The sequence below is a fragment of the Thalia democratica genome, chromosome 3, assembly GCF_965202585.1.
Source record: "Thalia democratica chromosome 3, ktThaDemo2.hap1.1, whole genome shotgun sequence".
Lineage (NCBI taxonomy): Eukaryota > Metazoa > Chordata > Thaliacea > Salpida > Salpidae > Thalia > Thalia democratica.
Genome location: NC_139167.1, coordinates 62,133,689 through 62,154,733, shown reverse-complemented (window position 1 = coordinate 62,154,733; position 21,045 = coordinate 62,133,689). Strand labels below are relative to the sequence as shown.

The following is a 21,045-nucleotide window of genomic DNA, read 5'->3' as shown; positions in this document are numbered from 1 at the left end:
TAAATTTTAAATATACTTAAAACTATTTTTTTTAAGTATGTATTACTGTTGAGTTCTGTAAGTCAATAAAAATTAAAACTGTAAAGTAAGCACCTTTGTTTTAAGTACTCTTAAATTAACTTACTTTTATAAATAAAATGAAAAATAAGGCTTGTATGTAAATGAAGTTTGAAAACTAGAAATGACAAATGAAAATAAATTCTATAAAAGTTCAAGTAAAAGTTTACAAAACTTAAAAAAAGCTATTTTAAGCTCTAAAATACGTTTCAATAGGATTCTAGCTTTGAGAATACAAAACAAAAGTTTATAACATTTAAATTTCGTATTTGCACTTAAATTTTTTTAACAATCAATATTTTTTTAACTTGGAACAATATTAAAATAAGGCAAGTATTATTAGTAAAACATGTATATAACTAATTCAGTAAAATGTACAAATGTACTGAAACAAAAATTTAGTTTGAGAATTCCATGAAATAAATTGCGGCAAATTATTTTACTTGTGAATTTTAAAGGAGATATTTTAATTAACTGAAAACTTTACTTTGAACAACCTTAAAATTAAATAAGAAAATAAAATTTTAAACAAATTACAAGTTATTTAAAGAAATTTTCTCACAAAATGTTTTTTGAAGAAACAACTTTATTTATGTAGGTAGTTTGTATTGAGTTTGTCAAAACTTTATGTAGTGTTTTACTTTTTATGTATTTTTCTGCTTTTTTAATTCTTCCATCAATTTCTTGACACCTATCATCCATTGTCGAACCTGAAAAGGTTTTAAAATTTGCTTTTATAACCATTGAAAGAATAACGATACTAAAAAATCTTAGTTAAAAACTTTATAAGTAAAATAAACTAAACTTAGTCTAACAACTTGAAAAGTGTTTTGTTAACTTTTATATTCTGTCTTAACTTAAATAGTTAAAAAAAAATGTTTAAATTTATTAGTTACTTTAAGAAGAATCACACCAATGTTTTGTGATGCGATTTAGCACAAAGAAATGTTAATGGAAAAAGTATCTTTTATAAGCAAATCAAAATTCGAGTAATTAAATAAAAATTTTACAAAAGCTAAGTACATGCTAAAAATAAAACTGATAACTGTTTAAAATAAGGATTCAATTTGAGTTTTTTTAACGTTGAATGAAAAATCATATAAATTTATTTAGTAATATACTCTTTAAAAAACTATATAAAATTATAATGAGCGATTCAAAACAATAAAAAAAAACAAAACCTGTGTTTTTGTACGTCTTTTGTAAAAACAACTTAAATATTTTGTAAAGTATTACTATTATGTCTTACAAATTTTTGTTTGTCGTTGATTTTGAGTTTAATCCTCATTTTTAAATAGTGTATTATTTATCAAATTTTAGTATTATTATACTACCTCCTTGATTTATATAAAAAACAACTTTTAAGCTGGACTTCTATCAAAGTATTTGTAAGCTTTAGCTTAAACGTACATTCGTGTACAAGAAAGCTTTATGTAAATTTAAAAAAAGGAGAAAAACTTATAAACGTAAATAAAGTCTTTAAAAACAAAAAATTTCATGAAATTGTAGCGCTTGAAAAACAACTTTTAGAAAAATGTTCTTTTTTATTTAAAAGTACTTGGACATAAAACTCTAAAAATACATTATTAAAAGAAAAAATTCAAGATATACTTAATTGACCTTAATTCAACACAAGAGAGAATAAGTTTATAAAACCTATGATTTATCGTCTTGTACAGTGAAATAAAAAAAATTTTCTTAAGAATATTTTTTGTAAATTTGTTCAAATATTTACTGTAGTTGGAATTTATATTTCAAAAATTTAATATCTTTAATAGAGTAAGAACTATATGAAACTTATAAACAGAACTTACACACAAAAAATCTGTTATGATTAGTAACTAAAATTCAGTAGGTATAATACAAACATTTTATAAAGATTATAATTATAAACATGCTTTTAAACAACGCTACTTATAATTGTAACACTCTAATTATGTTGTTATAATAAGATTGTGTTTTAAGCTTTTGAACACCTCTACACAATAGATAACTTAGGATAAAATTATGTGCATAGATAAACTCACTACATTATGTACTAAGAGCTGTAAAAACAGCCTTTTAGAATAAAATATTAAAAATTTTCCATAAAAAAAATTACTACTCATTAAAATATTGTTTATAGTAAAACTTTTTGAGCACATTTTGGAAGAAATTGCTATAGAACAAGTTTTATGAGAAAAAAAAAGAAATTGAACATTTGTAAACAGCTAATCAACAATAAGTAATGTGTCAATCAAAATGTTACACTGAGTTTTAAATTACTTTAAACTTAAGTATTATTTTTTTTGTATAAATGAAGTATAATTTAAATTTTTGTGTACATCTTCATTTCAATTTACCTTTAATTTTTATTGGTAAAATATTTTTCAGTGATAGAATCTAGAATTTTAACACTTATATATACCAGATTCACATAAAAGTAATTTTTTAAGTTAAAAAAAAAATTACTTTGGATATACTAAAAAACTTTGAAACTAAAACTTACTGGATGTTTTGGTAAGGTGGGTTAGCGGTAAGGGTTAATATTAAACATTTTTGAATACATGTATATTGTTAAATTTCAAAAATTGTAAAAATAAAAGCTCTTTAATGAATAAGATAAATTTATACTTAAAAAAAATTTAAAATAAGAGTTAGATAAGCAACTTAAAAACAGTCATTTTATTTTAGAAAATTGAGTTTAAATTTAATCAAACAAAAGCTTATAGATATTTTATTATTTCTTTGCTATCTAATGTGGTTCATAAGTTAAAACACCAGAAATTTATGATACGAAATATAAAAAACCCATCATAACATAAACCTTGTAGCTAGATTTTTTTTCTTGAATTAATATGTTGACAATATTTTTCTAATTCAAAAACTTACTATTACATAAAAGTTTTATCTTTAATCTGTGATTACAAGTTTACAAATTAATTTCTACTTAATAATTTAATATCTTCCAAATGTTGATACTTTTCTTCAATTTTTGATAATTTTTCTCCAGTTCAAAACTTGCGTGTATAAAAACTATTAATGTTAATAAAAACCCCTGTTTAACATACTAGCATGTTGATATCCAAGACTATTGTGAAAAAACTTTTATTAATATTCAAAAAAGGTTTATTCAACAAAAATATGTCATTGCGATTTAAATAAGTTGTCATAACCTATTACTATTTTTTATTAGTTTGAAACTGTTTTAAATTTTTTTATATACCATAACTTTTCAACAAACCTATTTTGTATGCTTAAATTAAGCATGTGTTATTTAAAATACACAGTAATTTTCCACGAACCTTATTGTGTATACTTAAACACAAAAAATTCACAAATATCTAAAAAAATTTAAACAAAACACTTAAACAACGAACCTCTGCTGTGTGGTCACACATGATCGCCACGTGCATTTTACCCGCTTCTTCAAACTCACAATCCCGCAGTTTTCCCGCCATTTCGCTCATCGCAGCGTCCAGTTTCCCGCCAAATTTACCCTCTTTCTGCATCTTAGCTGCGACTTGCAGCTTCTTCAACACTGTTTTCGAAGTTGCAGCGCTCTGAAAATAAACAAAGAATTTTTTTATATGTTACATGCGATTCTTTTTCATTAGTAAAAATAAAAAAGAGAAGCTCTCTACAATAGATTGGAGGCGCCAGTACATTTATTAAATAAACACAAAAGTTAGTTGAGAAGGATTGCCAAAGGTTTTTTTGTAAATTTTCTCTAGGATTTCTAAATTTCTTCCAAGTTTTTAAATTAATAATTCTCTTGTTGTATTTTAAGTTTAAAACTTAGTCTAAGGTAGAAAAAAACTGTCTTAAATATCATAACAACATTGAAAATATCCTGTTAAGTAGATCAAGCTGAAAAAAATGTTCCGACTTTTTACTAAAATTTTCCTGAATTTTCTAAATCTAACTTTGAATTTAAACTTATCCTAAAATACATAATCAAACAATTGAAACTAAAAGCATTCAGTCTTGTTTTTATACTATATAACATAACGTTATCTATATATAAACAACAGTTTCTTTTTACTGAATTCAATTACACCACAAGTGTATGATTGATGTATTTGCAATAAACAGCTCTATTAACAAAATAATTTTATTTTCCAACTTTTAAACACAAATTGTTTGAAAAAAAAAACAATACTTTATCATTTCCTAACCTAAATGTATGTAAATAAACGAAACGACAAATAAGGAACTTTTACAAATAAAACCTTAAACAGTAACGAACTTTTATAACTACAACCAATAAATACTAAACTTAGTGCTTAATTATAAAGAAGTTAATTATTTACTTAAACAAAAAACACTTTAATTCAAAAATTCTGCAAGGTAAACTTTTGTGTATATATCAGTTTCACTATGGAAGTGTCCTTGCCACAGATCATCAAAACTAAAAAGCATACAAAAACTGCTTGTTCAAGAAGGGTAGTTGTTCAATATGTTAATAGTAAAACTTTGCAGTTTTTTAAAGGATAATTTATTAATTTTTACCAGATGGAGGCATTGAAGTTTTAGTAGTTTTGTGAATTTCTAGGAAAATTTTGCAATTTTAGTCTGACTTAAAAGGGTTTTTAATAATTTTTTTACCATTTGAAGGCTTTGGAAAATAAGGAATTTTGTAAATTTGAACTGACAAAATCTGACGGTTTTTCAAACTTTGTCAAATCACCTGACTTTTGTCTTTTTTTTTTAGTTTTTCCTGACTTTTCTGATCTTGTGGCAGCCCTGGTAAAGCTACTTACAATGATTTTTTAATGGTACAAAAAATATCTATATGATAGATTTTCGTATAAAACTGAAATTTCAATACTTTATATGGAAAATAGCTTATAATTCCTGATTTTTTGTTGCTTTTTTTTTTTTGAAATTCCAGGATTTTCAGTTTTTTTTTAATCTCTCAAATTCCAGGTTTTTTTAACAAACCTGGTTAATTTAATACAGTTACTAATGAGCTTGTGTAATTTTGAAGGCCAGTAAACAACTTATCTACAAAGTCTTTGTGCTTTATTAAACAAAAAAACTAATTATTGTACGCATTAACTTAGAAGAACTAAAAACTTATTTTTGCCTAGCTAGTCTGGATTATTAGGATTCAACACTTTATTACGTAGTTATCTGATATACCAAGTAAACATTTATTTTGTATAGAAAGTAACAGAAAGTTAAAAAAAAGTAAAATTGGTAAATACACAAGACATGTTGTATAGAATATAACAAAACATCAAACCTGATTTTTAAAATTTCTTACTAGGATGATAAAACTAACAACAGTTTATATTTGAATAATAAAATACATTGTATTTATATTTATCTCAGAAATTCTTAGAAACACAAATCTTATGTTTCTTGATAAATGCAAAATTTTGTAAAACTTACAATTGTTCGAGCAAACAACTATATTTTTTTAGTTTGAAGTAGAGTGTTTTTATTTAAGCTATATTTATAAACAGTTTTAGACAAGATAATGTATAGTTACTTTAAACAAAAAAAAAAACATTATTTTCACTTTGTAAATGAATATATCATTTTTAATAGCACACGAGTTAGGCTAGATAAAAAACAGTTATTAAAAGTTTATCCTTAATTAAAATCTTTTCACTCTAAATTAAATAAATTAGTAAAACAAAAGACTAATTTATATAACTATTTGGTATCAATTTACAAATATATATATATATATATATATAGCTGTGCATGACAATATTTCAGTTGTAAAAATTTAATGAGCCTTTTTTGACTTAGAGTAACTGTAGTTGTTCAGTTTAGTTATTTAATTTAAAGCAGCTACTTAAGTGGTTTGCTAACAATTTGTAGTTTGCTACTCAAGCACAAACTAAAACATTACATTTTGAACAAGAATTATAGAACTACAAACCTTAGTAAATTTTATTAGGTATATATTATATAAAACAGACACAATATTACACGAACAAAAAAAAAGTAACTTTTAATATTTCTTCATAAAAGAACCTCCATTCAGAATAACTTTACTTTTGCTCAGTGATAAACTAGCTGTTACCTATAACTTGACATAAGCTTCTAAACATTTAAACTAGTAGACCAATGACAACTTTTACTAGATAGTTTTACTTTATAACCAATGTGTATTTTAATGTTTATGTTTTAATTATACACAGGATTACCAAATATTTGAAAAAAACTTTTTCCAAGTTTTCAGAATTTCTTACAGGTTTTTTAAAGAACAATTTTTTTGGCTAATTTTTAGTATAAAACTAAATTTAAGGTAAAAAATGTCTTAAATAGCATTAAAATATTGAAAATATACTGTAAAGCTACTTCAAATGTGTTTTTAAGTAATATTTTTTAATGAAATTTATATAATATGATATACTTTTTGTTTGTTATCAGAATTTCATAACTTTACAGGTAAAAACTTATTAAAATTCAAATTTTTTCCTTTATAATTTAATTTCTTAAACCCCATTTTTTGGAAAATGTCATAGATATTTTTAAATATATTAGAAACTTTTAAGAATCACAAGTTAATCAAATAAAATAGCTTATAAAACATCACGTTTTGTAAAAAGACTTAACATTTTTTAAGTACCACTTTCATGATAACTGAAAAACTGTTTAATTAAAGATAATATGTATAAAATACTACATATTTAATATCGTGAAAAATAGTAAATACCTGAAATACAATATTAACTTTTTCAACATTTTAAAAATGCTATCCTCACACAAAAGTTAACTCTAGAATCTAGATGCATTAGATATTGATAAACAATTTAACTAATTTAATTTTAAGATTTAAAGAATAAATTTGTGGTTTATACAAAAAATAAAAAGGAAAATATAAAATAATTACTTATTGTTCAGAAACTGTATATGATTTTTAAAAACCAAATAATACATAACAATAAAAAAACTAACTAACACATTGTTTTACAACACTTAAAAATTATTAGAACCAAAAAAGAACACTAAGCATAAAAGTAAATAACGTAAACCTTGTTCAGATGTTGTGTATGAAAAATGACAAATAAATAAGTTAACTAACACATTTTTCAGATAATTCAGTAAGAACTTGAATCCAATCTAATTTTTCTTCTTCTTCTTTCTTAGTATCTTCTTTTTCCACAGTCTGAATTTATAATTATTAATTTTAATAAAAAAACATAAAAACTATAAGTTGGTAAAGTATTGCAAAAAACAGGGTTAAAAAGGTATTTTGAAAAATTTTCTCAGATTTTTGAAAGCACACCTTTTTTGTCCATTTTTAGTACAAAATTAACTTTAAAGTAAAAAATGTCTTAAACAATAAAAATAATGAATTGAAACTGTAAAGCTACTTTAGATATGTTTTATAATAAATAAAATTCTAAATCATACAAAAAGTGTTAATAATGATAGACTTTTGTCTCTAATTAAATTTTCATCATTTTACATGTAAACATTGTTAAAAACTGCAGGTTTTTACAGATTTTTTTGAACTTTCTCAAATTCCAGATTTTTCCAGTTTTTTTGCTTAAATTGTCAAATTCCAAGCATTTTTAGGATTCCAGGTTTATTGCAACCCTAAAAATAATTTAATGGTAAAAGACTCAATTTTTACTTTTAGAATAAAACTTAAATCATCCTAAGCTCAATAAAGTTAAAAAAATTATTTAAAGTCTTAATTATATATAATTAAAAGTGCTTTTAACAAAAAAAAATTACAAAAAAACTTAATGCTAAGTATTAAAGTATACAAATGGAGATCTAGTAACTAAAATAATAAGTGAAAATAAAAATAAGCATTAAGTTTTTTCGGATCAACCAAAATCAATACCGAGGAAACACTAGTAACATAAAATTGGGATAAATTATAACCACTGTTGTACACTATCAATTTATTTGGAATGTTACTGCTTCTAACTTGCTAACTTATGTAGCTTTAAACGAGTATATTAATTATACAGAGTGAGTCACACTAATAGTTAAAAAAAAGATTCGTAACTGGGTTAAGTTTTTTATTTAACACTTTAAAATTTGATTCTCATATGGGAAACATAGTGGGAAGTTTTTGCCCTCGAAAAAATTAAAATCCTTGTAATTCTACCAAGTCTTATGAAATTTAGTATGTTACAAATGCTTAACTTTAATTGAGTGAAAACATTTTGTTTGATTTTTATTTTATATACATGGTTGGTACTTTTAGATGTATAATTAAAAAAAAAGTTCCTTTTGTCATACTTGGTATCTTCTTCATTTATTCTACATAATCTTATGAAGTTGATTCCTAAGAGTGTTTACAAGTACAATCACATCTAGCAAATCTACACACTCTCGTTTAGTTACGCATTTTAGAATTCTAAAAATGTACAAAAAAAAAAACTTTAATATTGTAAACATATCTATATATTGAGTTAACAATATACTTACTTTATTCTACTTAGTTTTAAATGGTAACTCTTCTCTACATTTGTTTAGACGCTGTAAACTTATGTTCCTTGACGGTTGGACAAGTTGTGCTTCATTGTATTAAAATCTATGGCTTTGCTTTTTATATTTAAGGTGTTTTAGCCTCTTTTTATACCTTTAAATTAAACAAGGTACAATGTTCATTTCCTCACAATATTTATGGCATAAAGTTTCATTTTAACTCAATAAAACTCTTATTCTCAAGTAAATTGTTCCTTGTCCACCCAAGATTAAACTTTTCTTGCATTTTATTTGAGATGGTCAAGGAACAAAGTAGTATCAGGGTTGCCACTGGTTTTTGAGAATTTTTTTTTCCAGATTTTCTGAATTTCTTCCGGGTTTTTGGGTCTATTTTTAGTAAAAGTTAAATTTAATGTTAAAATCCGTTTTAATAGTATAATAACATTAAAAAGGTAACGTAAAGCTATTTTTAATAAAACATTTTTTTTATCTATATGATAAACTTTTTGATTCAACTCAAAATTTTACTACTTAATATGTACTAATAATATTGACTGCAAAAAGGATGCTCAATTTTCACAGTGTAAAGAGCTAAATATAATTTTACAAACGTTTAGGCACTGCTTTGTTTAGTTACCAGGTTTTGGTGAGCATGAGCTGACCTTGTCAAATAACAACAAAACAGTAAATAACATTTAAACGTTGGCAGTAAAGTGAATCTGAACTCATTGATGCCTAAAAATATAAACAAAATAACTTTGATATTAAGTATTCAAATTTTATGAAAAATGCATACTTGGGTAAAATTAGTATTAGTAATAACTAATAAAAATATAATTAAAAAAAAAATACAATATGAACCGAAACACAACAAATTCTTAACAAAGCAGTTACTTATAGTTTTTACTATTTAACATGTAAAAATTGTTTAGAATTCCAGGTTTTTTAGTGATTTTTGTTCAAAATTCCAGGTTTATATTCAAAATTTCACAAATGCCAAGTTTTTTAAGCCTAAATTGTCAAATTCTATGATTCCAGGCTTTGTGGCAATCCTGTTTGTATACACACAAACGACTTTTATAAATATTTTTTTCAAATATATGTCCAACTTGGTAAAAAAATATTTTTGTAAACAAAAAAGAAGGGAAAGTTCCCAAACTGTATGTATTAGCCAAATGTATTATAAGAAAAAAGGCAACATAGTAGGTATATTTGCTACCTATTGTTTAGTTACGCACTCTTGCTGTAACCACAATGTGCGGAGATTTACAATAGGTGACTATAGTCATAGTTTAGCAAAACTATTAAACTAATTATAAACCAAAAAAAAAACAGTTTTTTTAATTAAAATCATCAGTATCTAACACTCCAAACCTATTTCCTATATTTGATAGAAAGGAAAATTTTCTTAAGTATTTAAAATAAAACTTTATGTAAACATAATTAAGCCTGAATGTTCATAACAGATTAAAAGTAGCTTTAATCAGCACATGAAACTAAAACTGTAACCTTTAGCAAAGACCATAATGACTTACATTTACAAGGTCTTAAAAAAAGAAAATTTAACTGTTAAAACTCCCATAAAAGTCTGATCTAAAGGTGAAACTATATTATAGCACAACAAAGTTATCAAGATCTTTTAATAGCAAGTCTTTATCAAACAATCACCATACAAATCAGCAAAACCTTGATTTTAAGCAAAGATCATATTGACTACCAATTGTTGTATAAAGATCTATATAAAAAAAGCTTTAAATAAATCAAAAAACTAAAACTAATAAAAATTAAATTTAAAATCATTATAAAAGTAGCCTGTGTCAGCACAAAATGACAGTCTTGTTCTTAAGTCATATTCATTTAAAATTAAATTACAAAGAAATTTAAAAACAGTCTTTTACTGTTAAAATACCAAAAATACCCTTTATCTTAAGGTGAATTAATAATATTTAACAATAGAGCTATCAAGCTAACAATAAATTTTGAAACTATAAAAAATCAAACAAACTTTTTCAACATCTTCATCCTGTTTGGGACTTTTGCTCTTCAGCAGCTCAATGTCACTGACGGCCTGGTGTTTTGTTTGTGGGGACTCCCCTTTGTTGAAAACGTGCTGGACATACTGGTTCAAGTTGTTCTTGCGCTTGGTAGTGTTGTGGTGCTTGTCGTAGGACAGCGTTGGTGGGTCGTTCCATCCTTGCATTTCTCAGTTTTGATTTATTTCCAAAAAAATCTTTAAAAGCTTCAGTCTTATTAAGAGTCTTTTGCCTGCAAAATTTTTACTTTTAGTTTTTACTCCAACTTGGGTTTCATAAAGGATTTTTTTGAAGGTACTATAAAATAAAAGCTTTTTTCAGTATTTAAATTGAGTAACTTAAGAACTTAGTTACCTGTTAAACTTTGTTTAAGCTTGTTTGAATTAAAAGAATAAGCATTTTGAAATATTTTAAGAACAATGAATAAAACACCTTTTTAAATAAGTCAAATTACTTTAAGCTATGTAACATAAACAGATTAATTTAACAATGTCTAGTAAAAAGCTTACTTATTTGTTTTTTTAATTAGTAACTTTTATAGATTTGATTGTAAATTAAAAGAAAAATTATAAGTTGTACACTTTTGTGCAAGCTGTATTTAAATAAAATTTTACTACTTGGTAAAATCCAACTATTGTGTTTATAAAACAACTAATATGAAAGTCATTCAATAAATCTATAAGTAAAAATATTTAGAGAAACTGTTAAAAAATCATTAACTAAAAAATACATATATACATTTATGGTATACTATCAATTCCCACCCAGTAAACTGCAACCCAGTAAGTTTTCATCTAAATCATTACTTGTGCAAAAAATACTAACAGTGTATAAGTAATAATAAATTTAGTTAAGGATTAATTGGCTGGTAATTGAATGGGTAGGAATCTATTAGATTGAAATTAATTTTGGTGATAATTGATCAGGTAGTAATTACCTTGAGTTTAGCAGATGGCAATTGATATGAGTGAAAGAGAATTTTTTATGTCAGTTTTTTTAGAAAAAAATCAACCTCTTCTTTCATTTTTTGGCAATTGCAGGATTCCCACTAAAATTAAACAAAAATATATATAAGGAAGCAAACTTATAAGGAAACTATCGAAAAATTTTAGCTTTATAGATAGTATTAGAGAACAACCATATTTAGCTACTGTTCATACTCTTCTTTAACTTAATTTTAAAATCAACTTATATGTTAATATTACTATACTTTCATCATCAAAGTTATTAAGTTTATATTTATTATAGAAAAAAGTTTGATGTTTCACCGTCTTTGTGTCTATTTTAAATTGCTTATAGCATATAATAAAAACTATAGACAATATTAAACTGCGTGCAGGAGTTGTATTCTAGTAGATCAGTATAACAGATAGAATAAAAAAGGCATTTTGAATAGTTTTAATTAAATCAAATAAAAAACACTTAAGTTTTTTATTTCTGAACAACAGTATAGTGGATATAGTAGTTGATTAACTACTTTAAAATTTTTAGCATCAAAATCAAACAATAATGTTCATTAAAGTTTTTTGTAAATGGGTATTAAAGCTTTCATCAAAATGCATCAATTTTTTTGGGGGAAATAAGCATGTTATGTCACTAATCAATTTACATAAAAAAATGTACTTTTCCACTCATAAAATCAAATAAAAAATGATGCTAAAACTTAGTTGTTGCTAAGGCAACAAAAATATTTAAATAATGCATTTTATGTTTTGCTTTTTGAAGTGCATATCACTTTAAAATACAAATAAAATTTATAAAACTAAACAAATAATATTGGTTTTATTAAAGCAAAAAATTCAATCACCAAGCAAAAAAACGTAATTTCTAGGGTTTTCACATATTTTTAAATTTTTTCTAGGGATTTTTCAGAATATTGCAAATTTCTAGGGATTATAGGGAAGTGGGAACCCTGCAATTGGCATAAATTTTCATAAAAATTCCTTGCATTAAAAAAAAAATTATTTGAAACAATTTTAAGATAAACAAATTTTTATGACCAAAAGATAAAAAAGTCATTGAACTTTTTTTAGGACAAAATAGATTTTTGATGAAATAGTCTTTTAAATTACAAAGAACCTATTCTACTTGTACCCTTGTTTTAATGATCTTTAACTTAGCTAACAGTTGCTTTTTACTGTTTTTTAATTCAAACTAGTTACAAAGGTACAAAGTAAGCGAGTAGAATAGGTCCTTGTTTTAATGATCTTTAACTTAGGTAATTCAAATATTATAAATATTAAAGTTGGGTTGCTAGTCTTTGAAGCAAAAAGTCCAGCCTGAGTAATAAAGAAAATTTCTTGAGGTTGAGGGAAAATCAAAAAAAAGGTATAAAGCTCAATAAAAAAAAAATTTGCTAATAATCAAATTTGAGTATTTGAAAAATCATAATAATAATAAAAGGACAAAATATTTGTTTTTATTGGGAGGTTTTTATTTAAAAATTGTCTTTGAAAACTTCTAGTCCTTAGGTCTAAAATACTTTAAAACAAATACTAAATTGTAAAATATCCGTTTAAAACAGTGTAGGCATTTGGTTGTTGTCAGCCAAATTTTGAAAGCAGAAGTATTTTAGACCACAGTTGCAGTTTTTACTCTTTATGACAGACACCAAAACTTAATTACTCTCACTTTAAACCTGAAATATAATTTGTATGCTCACAGCCCCTCTTTTACCTTTTGTTGGCCACAGTTTGCCACCCAGGGTTATCAAAGGTTTTATGTAAATTTCTTCCAGGTTCTAAAAAACAAGCTTTTTAGTCCATTAAAAAAAATGTTTTACACAGTATAACAATATTGAAAAGATACTGTACTACTTAAAATGTGGTTTTTAATGATATAATTATTTTTTAATTTTTATGGCAGATTTTTGTATCTAATTAAAATTTTGTTACTTTACATGTTCAAAACTCCAGGTTTTTTGCTTAAATTGTCAAATTCCATGTTTTTTCAGAATTCAAGGTTTTTCTGGAAACTCTTGTAGATATAAAAAATTATAATCTATAAAAACTGATTTCAAGCTCAAACTTAGTCAAAGATTTAGGGAAAGTAATTAAACTAGTCAGACTATTGCAAAAAGTAAAAATCAAACAGCCTTAGTTACCCTGTGTAACCTGAGTAGGTGGCAAAATGTTTACTTAAAATTAGAAATATCCAAATAAATCTGCAGTGTGCTGGAGGGAGTTACATTGTAGGTCAATGACCAAAATGTTTTTCCCTGAAAATCACCTGAAAAAAAAACAGGGTTGGCAAATGTTGGCAAATTTTGTCTAGGTTTTTATAAGTACAAATTTTTGGGTTTTTAGTTTAATGTAAAGTTTAAAGTAAGAAACTGTGTTAAATAATATAAAAACATTGAAAAGATACTGTAGAAACTTTAAACGTTTTTCTTAATAAAAAAAGTTTTTGATGATGACAAAAAAAAACAATCTTTAGGATAGACTTTTTGTGTCAAATCAAAATGGTTCTAGTTAACTTGTTGAAATTGTTAAAAATTCCAGGGTTTTCCAGGTTTTTGTGGCAACCCTGTAAACATTTTATTTATTATTATGTTTGTTGAACAAAAAATAAAACGTTTAATAAGGTTGGTCTAAGGACCTGGTGTGCAAAAAAAACCTTTCAGTTATTGAGTTGTACACCACTGATACAGTTTAATGTCCTGTCCAGGACTTTTAAGATGTTAAGTTAAATTGTTTTTATTTATTTAACAAACTATCAAGATTTAATTTGGACCACATCTGTAATATCAAAGTAAATTTGAAAAAAAGCTCATTCAGGTCAAATTAATAAGTATATGATGGTAAAAAAACTAAAAAAGAAAACTAATAATTACTTAAAATAGCAATAAAGCACGTTTCTATAGTTAGCCTCATATTTGCATCCTTATATTCATATTTATATCCTAGGGCACCAAACTTTAAATTGAGGTTGTATAGTTTTAATACTTCATATATGTGTTCTTGTGAGTCGTCTGAACCTTAACTTGAAATTAAAAATAAAAATAAAACATTTCTGACGTCATAATCGACACTTAAAGACGAAAAACCCGTAAAAACCGTCTAGTTACGTATACCCTAGGGCACCAAACCTTAAATTAAGGTTGTATAGTTTTAATAATTTATATATGTGTTCTTGTGAGTCGTCTGAACGTTAAATTGAATTTAAAAATTAAAAAAAAAACATTTCTGACGTCGTAATTGACACTTGAAGACGAAAAACCCGTAAAAACCGTCTAGTTACGTATACCCTAGGGCACCAAACCTTAAATTGAGGTTGTATAGTTTTAATACTTCATATATGTGTTCTTGTAAGTCGTCTTAACGTTAACTTGAAATTAAAATTTAAATAAAAACATTTCTGACGTCATAATCGACACTTGAAGACGAAAAACCCGTATTAACCGTCTAGTTACGTATATCCTAGGGCACCAAACCTTAAATTGAGATTGTATAGTTTTAATACTTCATATATGTGTTCTTGTAAGTCGTTTTAACCTTAACTTGAAATTAAAATTAAAAAAAAAATATTTCTGACGTCATAATCGACACTTGAAGACGAAAAACCCGTTTTAACCGTCTAGTTACGTATATCCTAGGGCACCAAACCTTAAATTTAGGTTGTATAGTTTTAATACTTCATATATGTGTTCTTGTAAGTCGTTTTAACGTTAACTTGAAATTAAAATTTAAATAAAAAGTATTTCTGACGTCATAATCGACACTTGAAGACGAAAAACCCGTTTTAACCGTCTAGTTACGTATATCCTAGGGCACCAAACCTTAAATTTAGGTTGTATAGTTGTAATACTTCATATATGTGTTCTTCTAAGTCGTTTTAACCTTAACTTAAAATTAAAATAAAATAAAAAACATTTCTGACGTCATAATCGACACTTGAAGACGAAAAACCCGTTTTAACCGTCTAGTTACGTATATCCTAGGGCACCAAACCTTAAATTGAGGTTGTATAGTTTTAATACTTCATATATGTGTTCTTGTAAGTCGTCAAAACCTTAACTTAAAATTAAAATTAAAAAAAAAAGCATTTCTGACGTCATTAAAATAAATTAAACTAATATTTAACTGTTCAAAAATAATAATACTATTTTTTTTTAGTACAATAACAAAAAATACTTATGAATATAATAATTTATTTAACATTTATTCATTGGTAGCTATATATTTGCAATAACGGCAATAGTATTTTTGAGATTTTAGCACATCGTAAGTCTTGTCCGTCATCTTCAGGCAGCTTTTATGGTACCATTTATTATAGTTGTCGCAGCCTAACTGTAATAAAGTGGTATACTGTTTAGTTTAAATATATTTAAAATCGTAAGTACTTGAAAGTTTTTATTAAATTTACATACATTTGATATGAATAAAAATCTAACTTATTTTTATTTTTCATTCTCATCTAGGTTCTGTCTTTGAAGGTTAATTGGTTGGTACCATTGGCAAATGTTACATGCATTCAGGTTTACAACTGCAGAGTATTTTATTTAAATATTTACCTAAATAGTTTAAACATAATATTTTAATAGTTTCTTAATTTATCTTAGTGTTAATAAATATTAGAAAACTTTGTAAAAATCAGTTTTACCTCCATCCCTAATCAAACTCGTCGCTACATTTAATCTTTTTAAATGATTTTCCTGACAGTCTGTTATTATCTTAATTTTTTTGGGAAAACTGGATACTTTGATAGTATTTGCTCTGCAGTCTGAAAAGTAATACTAAAATGAACAATTTAATGCTATAGAATACCTATAGTTTTTATTATTTTTATACACTAAAATAAAATTTATTTTTTACCTCGATGACATGTAGTCCGCAGCTATTATGATTTTTTTGTCGGTTGTGGGTTATTTTTATAACTTTTAACTGTCTAACATTTTTTAACAAATCACTATTTATTTTTACTTGTTGCCTAAATTGTAAAAAAAGTGTTACTCATACTTAAAAAAAATATATATTAACGTTACGAAATGAAATAAAATTTTGAAAAAAAAAAAATTCTATAATTATTGCTAATAATGTACTAACTTAATGTTATCTATAAACTTTTTGCCTTCATCTTCTTCTTCATATTGGTTATGAAAGGCATCAAATATATACACATTCTTTTCTACAATAAACTAAAAATTTATTTAAGTTACGCTTATTCTAGAAATTTAACTATTACTTTTTATTTTTCTATTGAAGACAATTAGGTTGTTAATATTATTACACAAAGCTTATATTTAAAAATTGTTCGAACTAATTACATCTAATAAAAACTTTCTTTAACTACTTACATAAAGCTACTGTAGGTAACTTTCACAGTTAAATGCACAATGACTTACTATCAATTAAAATGCAAAACTCTGTGGTTTAACGCACTTAAATACGAGTAACAATCATGATCTACATTTAAAATCTATTAATTCAGGCTACAACTAAATTTCTTGACCTTCACAACAAAACATTGTATCAAAAATACTTAAAAAATTTTGATAAGTTTTATAAAACGCTTTGCACTACATGAATTATCAAGATTTTACGTAATAAATAAAATAAAGCTAACAAATCCTTTCCAATGGTTTGGGTGTTTTCGATGGATAAAACTAACGATTGGTTCAGCATCTAAAATCTAAATTATTTATTAAGGTTACAAAATACAGTTAAAACTTTATTATATATTAAATAATAACTTATTTTATCAAGGACGGTATTATCTATTCGTTCACCATTATTTATCATTCCAGTATACTTGTGTTCTAGATATTCTACACTTTTAAATCTGGTTGTATTTAATAGTAAAAACATATACCCACGAATTACCTGTGTTAATTACATAAAGTTAATAAATAAACCTACTTAAACATTTGATGTTGTATAAGCAACTTACATTTCCATCTAGCTCATTACTTAATGTAAATATGTCGTCAAAAGTTATGCCCATCCAATCTCTAGTACTTTCTCTTCGTATAATTGTAACCGGTCCGAATACGTCTTCTGATCCATGTTTCCAAATGTAATCAACCTTTTACGAATTTTAATTAAATTTTTTATATCTCAAACAATAAAAAATAGTATAAAATTGAATGCTTACTAGGTCCTCAGGTTTTTGAATTGAGTTATTTTCCCACTGTAAAATGTTTTTGCTGTTCATATCAAGTTGTTAGTCTATAAACTATAAAAATAACTTACAATTGGTTCTTTATCCCATTCTTTTTTTTCCTCAGGGTAAACAATAACATCACTTGATCTTCTTTTTAACTTAAGCTTTTCTGTAATTTTTGAAGCACTTGGTATCTGATAATGATTAAAACACATTTTGAAACGAGACTTAGATTAACCAAATAATTAGACAATGCAAAAAAATATAAGTCTAAGTTATAAATCTAAAAGTTATAAACTTACGTTAGTTCCGGTACGATTTTCAGCAGAGACAGATTCTAAGAAAAAAAACAGTCATAACCTTTTAATATATATAGTAGAAATAGCTAAAAATATTCGCTGACCTTTATGTACAAACTTAATTGTTTTCACTCGAGTTAGTTTAATTATAATAAAACATTTTACAATTACGGGATCTTTTACAATTTTAACAACGGTACAATGGAGCATATCGGACCATAACTCTAAAACATTTACAACAGAATGAAGATGATAAGTACATGAAAACTAATAAAGAAACAATTAAGTTAAAATAATCAACTTACTTTTTTTTTCGGGTGAGATTTGTTATTTATTTTTTTTCGTTTTTGATAGTTGCACTTTCTTTTCCTTTTTCAGCTTTGAAACAGATATAATTAGAATTGTAATATTTTTTTTAATATATGACATCTAAACAAAATAAGTACCTTTTTTAAGTCAAGTTTGTTGAAATACCCCTCATTTTTGAAAGATGTTCCTTTAACCACCTTATTATTACGCTTCGCCCAACTTTCTTTATCATAAACGTTGTCTTCATCTTTTTTTATTAATAAATTGCCCTTAAAGATTGGATTGTCTTCCTCATGGGTAATACATCTGAAAAATAACGTTTATAAAATTAATATTATTTTATTTTAACAATGTTTAAAAGTGTTTACCTAGCTCTTATGGACTTTTCTACTTCCAATACAAATTCTGGAATGTCCAGTAACTTATTCTTAAACCGTTTACATTTATTTTCTGTTTCGGTAAGGATATTATTTTTTAAAATTCGAAACCAATTCTCAACGTGAGAATTGGTATCTCTTTTTTTAGGACAATTTCTAAAAGGAATACCGCGCCACAAAACTAAAACTCCTATATAGGTAGTTACTAAAGCTTTTGGTAATTTTGGGGCGTAATACTGGTTTGTAACAATGTTGTTTTGCTTTGAGTTAGCTTTTACAGTTTCATTGTAGATTCCTGTTTTTAAAAGGCTTAAGTAAGTAAGATTTTTATGAAATATAAGTAATAGAATAATAATCATTACCATTAAAAATTTGTCCGTAAGGAGTTCTTTTGTATAACGATAGTTCTTGAATATTTTTCTCGTTAATTGAGTCAAGTTCTTTATCAATGTTTTTGGCGACATTAGTTTTTAGCTCTTCATCAGGATGCTCTGTAACCGAGCTTACTAAACGTTTTAGAAACGTTAAAATTTCTTCTGTTTTTTCACTTTGTTTTCTTGTCGCTGATAATATACACAGATGTTGAAATGAGAGCTTTATTTCAGATGAGGTGTCACAGTTGATCTGCAATTTTTGTTATGCTTTAACAATCGACCGAAAAGAGTTAATACTTATATTTACGCAATGCTGGTTATTATCTGACTCCGTGCGCGTTATAAATATCTCGGTGATGTTATTTAAATGTTTAGATATGACTTAGCTAAGTCGACCTAATGAATTGGGAACTAAACTTAGACTATCTTTTAAGCTTAGTTTAATTAAATAGTTAGATTGTTAGAATGCTCAACTAATTGTATATAAGAAGTCAAGTCTAGAAACACAAAACTGTATTAAAATGAATATAAACTGCCATAACATGATAGAAAAATATACAAAAAAGCTACTCCAATTCACAAGTTAATATAAAAAACAGTCGCCTTCGTACAAGAAATACGAGGCGACACAATCTTTTAAAAACGATATTTTGTTGTTACAAAGGTAAAACTAGACTGCCCCGTCATGCTATAGCAGTTTGAGAAGTAAACAAAGAAATAAAAAGTCCCTAATTTGAGAAAACTCTCTAGCGCCCTTTTTTATTTAAACGCAGTGGCGTTACAATGCATTTATTAAGTTAAAAGTTATCTAAATTTTAATTTCAAGTTAAGGTTTAGACGACTTACAAGAACACATATATGAAGTATTAAAACTATACAACCTCAATTTAAGGTTTGGTGCCCTAGGGTATACGTAACTAGACGGTTGAAACGGTTTTTTTGTCTTCAAGTGTCAATTATGACGTCAGGAATGCTTTTTTTAAATTTTAATTTCATGTTAAGGTTAAGACGAATTATAAGAACACATATATGAAGTATTAAAACTATACAACCTCAATTTAAGGTTTGGTGCCCTAGGATACGTAACTAGACGGTTAAAACGGGTTCTTCGTCTTCAAGTGTCGATTATGACGTCAGAAATATTTTTTTTTGAATTTCAATTTCAAGTTAAGGTTAAGACGACATAGAAGAACACATATATGAGGTATTAAAACTATACAATCTCAATTTAAGGTTTAGTGCCCTAGGGTATACGTAACTAGACGGTTAAAACGGGTTTTTCGTCTTCAAGTGTCGATTATGACGTCAGAAATGTTTTTTTTTTAATTTTTAATTTCATGTTAAGGTTACGACGACTTACAAAAACACATATATAAAGTATTAAAACTATACAACCTCAATTTAAGGTTTGGTGCCCTAGGATATACGTAACTAGACGGTTAAAACGGGTTTTTCATCTTCAAGTGTCGATTATGACGTCTAAAATGTTTTTTTTTTAATTTTTAATTTTAAGTAAGGTTAAGACGACTTACAAGAACACATATATGAAGTAATAAAACTATACAACCTCAATTTAAGGTTTGGTGCACTAGGGTATACGTAACTAGACGGTTAAAACGGGTTTTTCGTCTTCAAGTGTCGATTATGACGTCAGAAATGTTTTTTTTTAATTTTAATATCAAATTAAGGTTAAGAAGACTTATAAGAACACATATATGAAGTATTAAAACTATACAACCTCAATTTAAGGTTTGGTTCCCTAAGGTATACGTTACTAGACGGTTAAAACGGGTTTTTCGTCCTCAAGTGTCGATTATGACGTCAGAATTTTTTTTTTAAATTTTTAATTTCATGTTAAGGTTACGACGACTTACAAGAACACATATATAAAGTATTAAAACTATACAACCTCAATTTAAGGTTTGGTGCCCTAGGATATACGTAACTAGACGGTTAAAACGGGTTTTCCGTCTTCAAGTGTCGATTATGACGTCAAAAATGCTTTTTTTTTTAATTTTTTATTTCATGTTAAGGTTAAGACGACTTAGAAGAACACATATATGAAGTATTAAAACTGTACAACCTCAATTTAAGGTTTGGTGCCCTA

At 25.7% G+C, this 21,045-nt stretch overlaps 1 protein-coding gene across 1 annotated transcript; it reads right to left on the bottom strand.

Moving 5' to 3' along the window:
- Window positions 1-141: 141 nt before the first annotated feature.
- LOC145831908 (steroid receptor RNA activator 1-like) lies at window positions 142-10,706 on the bottom strand. The gene is made up of 4 exons (XM_082939262.1): window positions 10,451-10,706; window positions 7,082-7,165; window positions 3,417-3,599; window positions 142-767 (listed from the first exon to the last, which is right to left on the bottom strand). Exons 1-4 carry the CDS (start codon window positions 10,643-10,645, stop codon window positions 702-704), a joined length of 528 nt encoding a protein of 175 aa, XP_082795388.1. The 5' UTR covers window positions 10,646-10,706; the 3' UTR covers window positions 142-701.
- Window positions 10,707-21,045: the final 10,339 nt, after the last annotated feature.